Source organism: Falco punctatus, assembly GCF_963210335.1.
Source record: "Falco punctatus genome assembly, chromosome: 17".
In the NCBI taxonomy this organism is placed as follows: domain Eukaryota; kingdom Metazoa; phylum Chordata; class Aves; order Falconiformes; family Falconidae; genus Falco; species Falco punctatus.
This window is the reverse complement of record NC_137597.1, coordinates 6,010,276-6,022,757: the sequence shown is the minus strand read 5'-3', so window position 1 is coordinate 6,022,757 and position 12,482 is coordinate 6,010,276. Positions and strand designations below refer to the sequence as shown.

The window sequence follows — 12,482 nt, the reverse complement described above, 5'->3', positions numbered from 1 at the left end:
GATTAAAATGCTGTGTTGGCCTTGGAAAGAGCCTCAGAGCAACAGCACCATCCCAGCTCCCCTCTCCCCTTGCAGCCCTGTGGAAACCCAGGCCGGCACAGACCCATCCCCAGAGCTGCTTCCTCCATCCCACTCTCCCCTGGCCCCTGCAGGGCCCCCACCATCCCACTAACACCCTGTGTTCTGCCCAGCAGCTTTTGAAGCAGCTGTGACCTTCCTCCTCGGTGAAGATGACAGGTATTTCTGGAGCCGGGCAGGGGAAGGGCTCCGCTCCCCCCAAGCTATCCTCCTCCCTCGGTGGGGGCTCCCAGGAGGGGCTGTGCATCCATGGGGTTGCAGCACATCCCGGCACAGGCTCTCCCTACCCACCTGGAAACCGACGTGTGTGCACAGGCAGGCTGGGGGGACTAAAGAAAAGCCTGGCACACCGCGTTAAAAAGGACTCTGCTTAGGCAACAGTATTAGCCTACAGGCTAAAAACTCTCTACCATGCTTCAAAAAAGGAAGAGGGAACAAGGTCCGAGAGTATCACGTCACTGAATAAATCCATCCGATGCCCACACTTGAAATACTTCATGCAAGACCCGGCCAGCCCATCCAAGAAAGAATAAAGAATTGCAAGAGGTACCACGAAGGGCAGGGTAGGCAAGACCCAGGGAGGTTTCCATGCCTGGGGCCAGCCTGGATCTGGAAAGGAAGGACTAGAAAGAACATAGACATGACTGAGAGCTACAAAATCGTGGGAGATGTTCACAGGAAGAGTGCAGTAAGGAGGAGTGCTTTTCCAGGCCACGCATGATCAGATTTGCAGAACTTATCACTAGGTGTGCTGGCGGTGGATGTGCAAAGTCAGACTCCTCAGAAGGAGCTCACTGACAGCAATTACAAGTGACAGTTCAGACACAACCCCAAGGAGCGCCCACAGCACTGCTCACAGGGAGGCCACGGCAGCACCACGCCATCCTCGCCCTGACGTTCCTGCTCTCTCCCTCAGCATCCACCAGCTGAGAAGAGAGGAGGCACCCTGTGCCCGGATAGCTGCTCTTATGGTAATTCCTTTGCGCCCTTTTCAGGGCACGACTCTCCCCATCGCTAGGTGCAGTTTGCACGTCAGGCTGGCGAGCACGGAGAGCTCCGCACTCCGCTCCCCAGCTTGGCTACCTGCAGCAGGACCAGTGGCAAACCCCTCCTGCAAACGGGAGCGATCGCTCCCTCCTCCAGCTCACAGGGCTCCTTTGACTGGTCCAAAAGGGCCCCAAGATCTTCGTACAAGCTACCATCCACGCACGAAAGCCTCTTCCCCTCTTGATGGCTTGCAGACGGTGTTTCATACCCTCCCATCTGTATCTGCTAGCTGAAGGACTTGAATTGCTACCAGCTTTTGATAGCTCTGTACCCCACAGCCTGCAGCACCCCGGGAATACAAACCGGGACACCAACGCAAAGACTAGCAAGAGGACACAACACCTGCATCTCAAAGAGGAAGGCAAGAATCCCAACGGCAGCAACTTGTAACAATGCAAATAAATAAGCTATCCTCTTAGCAGCATGCGTACTTCTGCAGTGGCACAAACCTCCTCGGCTTCACAGAGCTATATTTAGAAGAGAAAGAGGCTTGAAGTCAAGCACACACGACACAGCGTTGGGCCGATGAACGGCACGGGCATCCTCACGGAAGCCTCAGCCCCGAGTGTTTCCCATGGAAACAGGGTGCAGCCAGTTTTGCAGAGCCCCATGCGAAGCTGGATGCACCCCCGCTGCACTGCTCCATGTGCTTCTTCCAGGACCCCTCGCTTTTCCATGGCGGTTCACCTGCCAGGGAGATGTGCTCCACAAAAAAAAACAACCACGGAAAAAAACCCCAAGCAATGCTGACCCATTGGTTCAGCAGCAGCTCCGGTGAACGGTGAGCTACATGACAACCCTCAGAGAACCCGGTCACCAGTGACCGGCACCAGTTCGGAGGTGGGAAGCGCATACCAGCTCTGCCAAAAGCAGGGACCAAACTCCTGGTGCTGCCGAGACCAGCAGGGACTCCTGCCGGCTTTCGCGGAGGCTTCATTTCACCCGGGGAAGCTAATCTGGGACCCAAATGTAACGCACTCTTAAATACTTTGTTGGATCAAAGCCCAAATTATTAACGCCTGGTATTACATGGTAACAGGGCTTAACTAGGTGATATTAAAGCAGCTGTTCCTGATGCTCCTAGTTTGCTTACATTTGATACTACTATCGAATGACTTTCAACTATGCTAGCTATTAGAATCACCGAACGGTTTGGGTTGGAAGGGACCTGACAGACCACCCAGTGCCACCCCCTGCCACGGGCAGGGACACCTGCCACCAGCCCAGGTTGCTCCCAGCCCCGTCCAACCTGGTCCTGAACCCTTCCAGGGACGGGGCACCCACAGCTGCTCTGGGCACCCTTCTCCAGCGCCTCGCCGCCCTCACAGTAAAGAATTTCTTCTTAATATCTAATCTAAATCCTAATTAAAGTTTCTTGTTTTTTCAGTGTGCAATCCCCCCCGCAGTGTATTCAGGCACCCTATTACTCTCCTTTCCGCAACGCTGACACCGTTTCCCCTCCACCCTCCTCCTTCCAAGCAGCAGAACCCACCTGGCCCACAAAAGCACACCGGGAGTGTGGCTGCGTGCTCAGCTTCATGGGCTGCAAGCAAGCAAACCTGAAGATGATTTTTCCTTGATTACCCATTATCCACCAATGAAAACAGAGCTTTACTGCAGCAATTCACCCTCCTTCACCCTCAAACGAGCCCACATACCCCCTGCCCCCCTCCCCCCCCCACCTCAGCCTCACAGCCTTTCCCAGCACAGGTAACGAGACCCATGCCCACGCTTTGCCGTGCGGAGGGTTTGGAGCAGGGATTCCCGGCCGGCACCTCAGGATGGGTTTATGGATTTCTGTTTGCTCCTGTAATTGGAAAGACTTTTGTTTCCTTGGCACAAAATGCCTCCCCCCTTCCCGGGATCACACCAGAGACGTGTCAGGGTGATGAATTGCCACGAAGCGCAGGCTCCGTGTTTATTATTAGCACCATCAATAACCCCCGGCTGGTGTTATCACCCTGAAGAAGAAAAAAGCCTTTCCAATTTTTCTAAAATCCAAGCTTTTCTCATGCTGCTGGGGGAAGCCCAACGACATCCGAAGGAGATGTAAACACACACAAGTCTGGCTCTTCAAACAACCTCAGGGCTCAGTGGAGAAGCCATTCGGAGTGCCTTTGCAATGCGTAACTTCCAAGATAAATCCCACCTAACTTCAGGCTCCCCCTGACCCTTTCCTGCAGAGCAGCACAGCCAACAACCAAACCCACCACTGGCTGCTCACACACCCAACGGAAACCCCGTGTCACCTTTGAAAAACATTTATTCTTTGAAAAACCGCACCGCTCCGTTTCCAGTGTTGCACAAATGCAGCAAGGTCTTCCAATACAAGGAATATAAAGGCATGGTTATAATGGAGAAAATACAGATTTTTTTAAAAGCATATAGAGATCGAAAAGGCTCTGTGCTAGTCAAATCCAGTGCAGCCAGGTTTCTAAGCTGTGTTTTAAGCTTCCAGCATTAAGCATCTCACATCTCAACCCGTGTGGCATCGTGCAGTCCTGCTGTGCCCCACTGCACGTGCTGCAGCCTGTCCCAGCAGACACCCAAGCAGGGCATCACCGGCACCATGGGACCCTCAGGTGGGGGTTAAGCAAACAACTAAACCTTCCTGGAGTAGCCCTGGGGATTAGTGCGCATCCCTAATAACAGACTGAAGAGTCTCAATCCCCCAGACGAGTGAAACTCTTAAAACAAGGCTATCAACCTGAAGCTCCTTACAAAATCCGTGCTCACACTGCCAAGATGCAGGTGAAATGCACCCTCTTGCTGCTCCTCTTCGAGCACTTTGCACCTGGTGCTGGGACACAATTTAATGCCGGTATCGACCCTCCCTTGCAGGCACCTGGGCATGGCCGGGCTGCAGCGTGGGGCCCGACATCCCCGGGGGACGCCGCTCCTCCCCTGCTCTGTTCCAGGCAGCCTGGCCAGGCTGACAGCAGCGTTTTAAACATGACACAGCTCCACACACACCTTTACGGCGAGGGGGACGCCCCCACGTACAACCTCCAGCGTGCCAGCTCGCACCCACGCAGGATCCAGGTGGGCAGGATGCACACAGTATATACGCGACTCATCAGAGAGCGCTGCCCGGCTCGGCCGGACCGACGGGCTGACCTCCCCGACAAGACCTCCCTGCTGGAAAACCCGTCAGGAGCAAGAAATCGGGTCTCTGAAGGAGATGCCATTGGTCACCACGAGGCTGCTGGCCCCCGCGGAGCCCCCTCCCCAGCGTACCTGGCTGCAGGGCGGCAGCAGGGTGCTCTCGGGCGAGAGCTGGCTCTGGCACTGGCCCGGCCGACGGCAATCCAGCTGGATGAGGCTGCGGCATTCCTGGTGGCACGTGTATCTGCAGTCTGCACAGGAGAGAAAGGAGATAGTGAGGCACCCAAGAGCCGCAGCCTGCTGTCGAGGAGCAGCGGGGGAACCCCAGGAAGGGACCAGGCTCCTGCCAGAGGGCAGATGGATGCTCATGGGCACTGGCACAGCCGGAGCTGTCAGCCAGGCACATGTCCTCACTCGGGCACGCTCCTGCAGGTGGGGAGAGGTACCAGGATGCCTCATCCAGAGCAAAAATTGCTCCCACACCCTCTCCCCAGGGAAACCTCTGTTTCTTGCTGCAATGCTGCAGCATGGGCAGCGTTCCTGCCTTGCATCCTGCTGCCTTTCCCCCGATCTGCTGCCATGCTGACGTACAAAGTAAAAAATATGCTCAAGTCCCACCAAACCATGGGGTACCCAGCTCCTCAGCTGTGCTCCCTGGAGACGTCACCTGCACAGCGCCTGCAGCGAAAGCTCGGCCACTTCACGCAGAAAGGATGCTTCATCTTCTAGCATCAGGAGGGAAAAAATATCTTTGTATTGGACAGAAGTCAAACTATTTAAGTTCACTAAACATGAACAATTCAAGGGCCAGTTACAGTGACTAAGGCATGGATCTACCATCAGGCTGCCAAAAAGCCACCCCTGGAGAGGGTACGGAGATGTCCTGGGCCCTGGCAAAGGCTGTGAGCTCCCATCGCCAGCGCACACTGCCCAGGAGCAGTAAGGCATTGACGTAGCCTGTTTTCTTTGGATGCTGACCTGTCCTGTGAGACATTAACTAGTTTAAGGTAGGAATTGCACAGACACCTCTGCGAAGCCCAGGTTTAACCTGTTCAGGCACAGGGTCCCAGAGCGGCAGCATTCGGCACAGCCAGCTCCATCTACCAGACACAACAGTTAGCACGTATCGGTGGCTATCGCTCCCCCAGCCCTTTTTTTCCAAGCCCTGACTTTTCTATACTTGCCTGACCGCAACTACCAACATCCTTCTACTTTAACGGCCCTTCTGATCCTTTTTAATTTTTAACTGTTGTACAAACAGCATTAAATTTACTTTTTACACTACCCAAAATTCCAGAGCGGTCACCGACCTAAAAAAAAAAAAAAAAAAAAAATCCTAAAACCAAAGCAAGAAAGCTTACTCCACAGGAGGCAGGACCGAGTGCCCAGCCCTGCACCAGCCCTGCCACCCCGCTTCAAGCCAGCAAGCTTGTATTTTAAATACCTTTCTTTTTTCTTTTCTTTTTTTTTCTTTAGCATTTGGGTCATTGGGTTTGAATATCTGGGGCTTGCAGGAAAGCAAAGGAATATCCCATGTTTGCTCTGGAAACAGTGATCTCTGCTCAGCTCCGCCGAGCACTCACAGGCGGGAATGCCTGAGAATGAACGAGTGGAGCTGAGCCACTGCTGGGAGCTGGTGCCTGAGGGGGGAAAACATCAATCTCCAGGGGAAACAGGGAAATAATTTATCATTTTACATTCATCTGGCAGGAGCTGTCTATCATACTCCTATTCCAAAGCAGTTGTCTCAAGTAAGCCTGGGGGAAAGCAGGGAGACTTGCTTTTTTTTTTTTTTTTTAATTAGAGATAAGCTGCACAGTTACATGGTAATTTCATGCGTGACCTTTTGAGCAACTGGAACAGCCTTTTAATAGGGGACATTCGCCAAGTCTTTGCTGGAGCTGCCAATTTGAGATTGCTCTAGTTGCAGGTTCACCTTGAGCATCTGGCACCAGCAGAAAGTCCCTTCTGTCTACTTGGTCCATGGCTTCCAGACCCTGGACCTCAGCCTGCCGGGGCGGGAAGGCTCGAGCATCTTAGGCGAAGGAGGCACGCAGCGAGAGGGCTGAAATACGTAATACAGACTACAGAAATTACAATTCCTAAGCACACCTCTCTGGATCAGGCCCATCGTGGCCAAGCATTTCTTTACAGGATTAAAGTATGACACCTCCTTAGTCACCATCACCTATTAACAGACCTAATCACTCCGTATCCGGCAGGGAACACTAATTTTAGAAACCCAGCACAGCTTTAGGAAGCAGTCACGTGACAAGCTTGCTAAGAGGAGCAGGATGCCTCCACTCACGCTTTAAGATAATTTCCATTCAAGTCAAACAAAGTAACACTTGGAAATGTAGTTTCTTTTTTTTTTAAAAAAAAAAAAAAAGTCAGATCATGATACTGTGAAAAACTTTGGTGGCTGAAAGGAATTTCCCTGTTTTTACAGATAAAGTTTCTCAGGGGGATAAAGCAAAACCATTCAATACAGATGCCCATCTAGGTGCCTAAATATAGGACCGCAGTCATCCTGCCCACCCCATCCTCCCACTCCCACCTCCCGAATACCACACAGATGCTATGGGGCGTCTTTCCATCCAACCCATGTGTAAGCCCCAGGTCTGTAGGCTCAGGACACAGCAGGAGGAGGCACAAGGCTGTGGCAGTCACCAGATCCCAGCCCCAGCCACGACAGAGGCTCCAAGAACCTGACCCCAGCCAGGCTTCTACCTAAAGGAAAACCTCCTGCAACCCCAAAGCAACACCACATGGGAGATCATATAGGATTGCCCCCCAGATTAGGATGGAGAAGGTCTAAAGTGTTTCTTCAACTCTTTTCTGGCCGAAGTTTGTAGTTCCTGCAGCGGTGCTGGGGGATTGTCCAGGTGAGAACACCCGCATCACCCCAGGGCTGCCAGCCCTGGCACACACGGGACTGCTGAGCAGGCGTGCTTCAAAGCGAGCTGCAAAAACCCCCTGTGTGATGTTAAAATGAAATTGCAGGAGTTACCTGGAAGCTCTGGTTCCTGGTCATTAAGGATCCTGCCATTCATTTGAAAAAAAAAAAAAAAAAGGGGGGGGGGGGGGGGGCAGGGAGGATGAGGGTGCAAATAAATTTGCTCCCGGTATCACCAAAGTTAAGGAAAATCGTTGAAGCATGACCCAGCTGCCTCGGGAAGGCTCAGAGCCACCAAAGAGAGAAAAATAAACCATCCTGAGCTTTGAAAGCGGCCGTGAGGCTCCACAGGTGTTTGGGCGCTGGAAACGGACCGCGTTGGAGAACAGCGACTCCTTCCATGCGCGTTCCAGCTCCGGGATCCTTCAGCCTGTCCCACCCGCCCTCAAATGCAGGCTGTGCCAGGCTGGGCTCGCTGAGCCGTGCCAGGCTGGGTTCACCAGGCTGTACCACCTCAGGTGGAGGGCTCGGTGCCTCTGCCCTCGCTCCCAGCAGCCGCCCCATGTCACTCGGGGTGACCTCGGGCACAGCTGTGGGATGCAGCCCCACGACATCAGGAGAGCTGGTGTCTCCTCCGGGCACAAAGGGTCAGGGCAGGACCTGCGGCATCGTCACCAGCTCCAGCACTCCCAGAGCAAACGCAGGGGAGGGTCTTGGCTTTCCCGTGAAGCGCTTCCTGACACCCCCCAGCAACGATCCGGCCTCGTTCCTGCCCCAAGCCTGCGGCTCCATCACCGGAGGCCTCAGCAGGTTTAGGTGTAAATCAGGTGGTTTGGGTTCTGTTTTTCACAGGTAAAACCCCAGGGTGGTCTTTGCTTGTTCAGAGCAGACAAGACCCCTCCAGTGACAGCCACCCCTCTGAGAGGTCCCTGCATCACTGCAGGATCCGGAGGGCAAACCCCGCGGCCAGGCAGATGCTCTCAAGCCATTATTTACTAAAAGTCAAATTTTCCTTTCGGGTGGCAAACGCAGCACCACCGATGCCCCACGCTGCAGCGATGCCCCACGTTGCACTGCAGCACAGCACTCCTGCAAGAGCCGGGCAGCAGGAGCCAGAGCAGATGCTGAAACCACCCAGTGCCACCAGCACGGTGGCCAGAGTGCACGCCAGCCCCGTGCCAGCCCCGTGCCAGCCCCGTTACCTGCTGGGCAGGATCCCAGGTGGCCGTGCATCACCCGCCATGCTCTGCAGCACCGACAGGGCAGCACCGCAGGGATCGATCCCTTCACGTCTAGCAGCAGCCCGCCAGCAAATACGCCCAAACACACTGATTTACACCACCACCTACCTCTGACCAGCAAGACCTCCCTGCTTGACCTCCTCAGCAACCGCAGTCCCTCGGACCAAGCCTTGGACTTGGGAAAATGCCTGAATATTTTGCGAATTCTCTTTGTTACGAGCCCAAAGCAGGCGGCTGCCCCCGCCTTCCCGTCTGCCATCCTTGCGGGAGATCGGTCGCTCCCCGGGCACGCGGAGCCGGGCGGGCAGCTCCTCGATGCCGAACGCCGCCGAGATGCAACGTGCATCGGCGCAAGCTACGCCTGCTGCCACGGAGATAAAACATGGACATTGTCCATTGACAATCTGCTGCCGTTTGAGGGATTTATTTATTTCATTTTTGAGCAATGAGGCAACACGCAGCTCAGAGCTTGTGCATCTCTGGGCTTGTCCTGTTAGCCATGGAAAACTTTCTATTTCTGGGGCTTTTTGCTTGATAAGATAAAACAACCCAACGGAAGAGATTAGAGAGAGAAAGCGCAGGACCCAGATGTATGCTGGGAGGCCTCTTTCCAATATCCTCTCTCCACTTTGCTGCTTTTCCCCTGCAGCCTGCTGAAGCTTAAGGGGGAGGGAAAAAAAGCCCCCAACATTTAATCAAAGGTGCAATTAAAAGAATACACTGAGATTAACCATATTTATAACATCGCTTTAAACACTGCACGTGGTTTGCTAGGGTTTTAGATTGCCACTACGGTCCTTTCACAGCATCTATCAGTTACAACTACACCGGGTGTCAAATGATGGAGTGGGACGTAAACATCAGTTTGACAGCATGCTCGAAATCTGCCACTTTGTACCCTCTACATCATGACTGTCCCCTCTCTGCTCAGCTCCTCTTACAGACTGGCTTTCCAGCACCCTGCGCAACACGTTCTTGCATTTCTACAGGGAGTAACAAAGGTGTAATTGAACTAATCCTAAAAATCACACCAAGCAGCGTAAGCAATGAGTTAACACGGAGCGCTTTCTTATTCAGCCCTGGCTGTCCCCACGCCCAGACAGCATCTCTTCAGCGATACCCATCCCTTCTGCCCACAGCGAGAGCAGAAAGCTCAGCTAAACCCACCGGGCCAGGGACGAAGCAGGGGGAGACAAGAGACACCCCAAAAACTAACCTGCCAAGGAGGCGCTGGAGCCTTGGCTGGTGTGTCTCTCCATGAATCCTTCCCAAGGGCTGGACCGCAGATGGAAGGTGACCCTGCAGACCTGTGCCGCTCCAGGAGCCCCAGCACCCCACCACACAGCTCTGGGCAGGTCACTGCCCCCCCCACACCTCCGCCCCCCTGGCCAGCAAACGCCCTGCCCCGGGGAGCCCCAGCACCTCACCCTGTCCTCACCTGACCCCAGCAGCACCCGCCTGGCAAGCGCCAGCCCAACCTGCCCGAGTCACCGGCGAGCAGGAGAAGCCTCAGGAATCCGTCTGGACCAGCCAGATAGGACAGAAATGCAAAGCACCGCGGGTCCTATGAACTGCTAGCAATTATTATTTACAGAAATGCAAAGCACTGCGGGTCCTATGAACTGCCAGCAATTATTATTTACACCAATTATTATTTAGCTCTTGGTTAGCAAGACCAGAGACACGACAGAGTGTGGGAGGACCTGCTGGAAGAAGATAACATGAAAAACTACTGTGTCCCGGAAAGCGCCAGTGGCATGAGCCCTCATCCCTGCGAGGCTGAGCTCGCTAAAGAATTTGTTATCTTAAGCAAACATCTACTTGCAAACCAGTAATATTAGAACTGTAGTTTGCTCTACAAACGAAATAAAAATGGTGTGTGTTTAACCAGTTTCCTCCTTCAGGCAGCAAGTCATGATTCAGCGCAGTACTTGAGGACTGAACTACCTGCTCTGAGAGATACGGGTGGCCTCAGCCCAGGAGATAAACCCAAACGGACACTGAAGTGCTCTGCTGACCGGGTCCATGTTGCAAGATCTAAGGATCAAACCCTGGCTTCAGGTACAACTGCATGTGCCACCACCGTCACCAGGCGCTGGACGTGCTCCGAGGTTTCCCCCGAGGCAGCGCCCCACAGCCAGCCTTCCCGGCAGGGAAGCACTGGGAGCTGGAATCATTTCCTTGCGAAGCAGCACTTCAGCCCACAAACGCCCTGTTTTGGTAACACCGTGGTGATCAGCACCAAGACCCAGGCCATCAGTCGGGGTGGGCACCCAATTCCAGCCACCAGCAGCCCTGCGCCAGTGGCTCCCACCACCACACCACCTGCCTACGGTCACTCCACCTGCAATAGGTGCATCCCACTTAACCCACGTGGGCCAAAGAAACAACTCCACCGGACTACACCAGGCAATACGTGGGTAGTAAATCGTGTCCCCAGCTGCCAGGTAGAGAGAGGCCATGGGGGAGCCCCACCAGCACAGGCACGGGGCCAGCGCGCCCCCGGGGTGAGCACCCCAGCCTCACCAGAGGATGGAGCGAGCTGAAGGAGCGGGCACGCTGGTGAGCCATCGCTGGGACGGGTCTTACTGCGGGTTTCACTAATGGCTGTGGTGCCAGAAACAGGAATTTCTTATCAGCACCTGCATCACGGGCACAGCGAGGATAAGAAAGTCCCCCAGGAAGAACTGGCCCATCTCAGGGTGAGCTGGCACGGAAAGGGAGCAAAGCAGCTGATCCACACCCAGGTTAGGCTCCTACGTAATTCTTCTGCCTCAAGCCATAAGATCCCCGGTCATCAGTGACCAGCCCGCCCCAGGCAGCACAGAGGGACCCTGAGTCACCGGCGTGATGCTGCCAGGAAAAAAAAAAATAAATGCAACTGCAACCCTGAGACTGCGCCAGCAGAGATACTGAGAGCCAGGGAAGCAATCGAGCCATCAGCCAAAGCCCGACCCACCGCTGCCCTGTCTGGTGCTGCTCCCACCGCTACCCACCCAAACCCTTCTCACCGGGAAGCTGCCCCCAGCACAGAGCTCAGCCTGGTTTCTCCTCTGCCCCAGCCCCAAAACGAAATAAAGCGCGCAGAGGGCTTTGAAGCTGCATTAGTCACCATCTGCCCTACCAGAACAAACACCAAAAGAACCCACAGCAAAGATGCACCTCTGCAACCTGCCCATCCAGCTCCCTTCTCCCCTCTCATAGCAGGAAAAGCTGCCGGCAGCAGGGCACAGTTACACTCCTACAGTGGTTTATTTATTTTTTTTATATATATTCACTCAGGCTTTGAAAGGTGCCAGCAGCACAAAGCCACATACATTAGCTAGGAGATATTCAAGATACAGCATATAATGGCACAGCCACTCCTCATGAGCAATTGCATTCGCTCTGGGACTGAAATCAAGTATTTTTTTATCGAACGCCAGCAGGACAGCCTGGGGTCCGTCGCTCCTGGGCTCCCACTTCCCCATCCCTTTGCGCTGATGCCCATGGAAGCAGCATGCCTGGTGTCTGTCACGCACAGGCCAGACCCAGACGCTCCGGATCAAGGCACTGAAAAGGCTCCCAATGTCTCAGACATCATCTTCGTCAGCCCCAGATGCAGCACCCACAGGTGGCACTGGAGCTAAAACCTCGGTAAGAGCCTGTCCGCTACCCCCAGAGCCACGGGACTGATCCAGGACAGCCGAAACCCATCAGCTGCCCAAGGGAAGCCACCCAAGGGGATCCTTTTCCAGATTCTGGGACTTGCCAGGTCTCGGCCCCCACCCCTCCCATCCAGGCCCCCGGCTGGAAGAGGAACCGCAGCACACACATCCCACGTCAGCCTTGGAAAGCCAGCTCCGCGCCGCTCCAGAAAGGGGAAATGGAGCCCAGGGGATTTCAGTGCGTCTCTGCTTGGCACAAAAAAAGACGTGGCCAACCCACCTCGCCCCAGCTCCGCAGCGGGGCCAGCTCCCACTGCCCCTTCCCAGCCCTCCAAGCCTGCTGCAGACAGCGTGTCCCCCCTCACCGGGGCCAGACACCGTCACACGTGGGATGCTGTGCCCGCGGCATGGACAGGAAGGACACGGACCGTTTGGGGAGGGAGCAGGAATAAATGCCACCTTCACATG

At 54.6% G+C, this 12,482-nt stretch overlaps 1 protein-coding gene across 3 annotated transcripts in view; it reads right to left on the bottom strand.

Annotated features, from left to right (window-relative positions):
* Positions 1-12,482, bottom strand: part of RASSF5 (Ras association domain family member 5) — a 33,101-nt gene that overhangs the window by 17,856 nt on the left and 2,763 nt on the right. For 2 of the 3 annotated variants that reach the window (XM_080367608.1, XM_080367610.1), the window contains exon 2: positions 4,363-4,481. In XM_080367608.1, the coding sequence (XP_080223734.1) occupies positions 4,363-4,481 (119 nt within the window). Of the gene's footprint in view, positions 1-4,362; positions 4,482-4,897; positions 6,234-12,482 lie in introns of those variants that run through there. The other variant, XM_080367609.1, reaches the window with a different exon arrangement.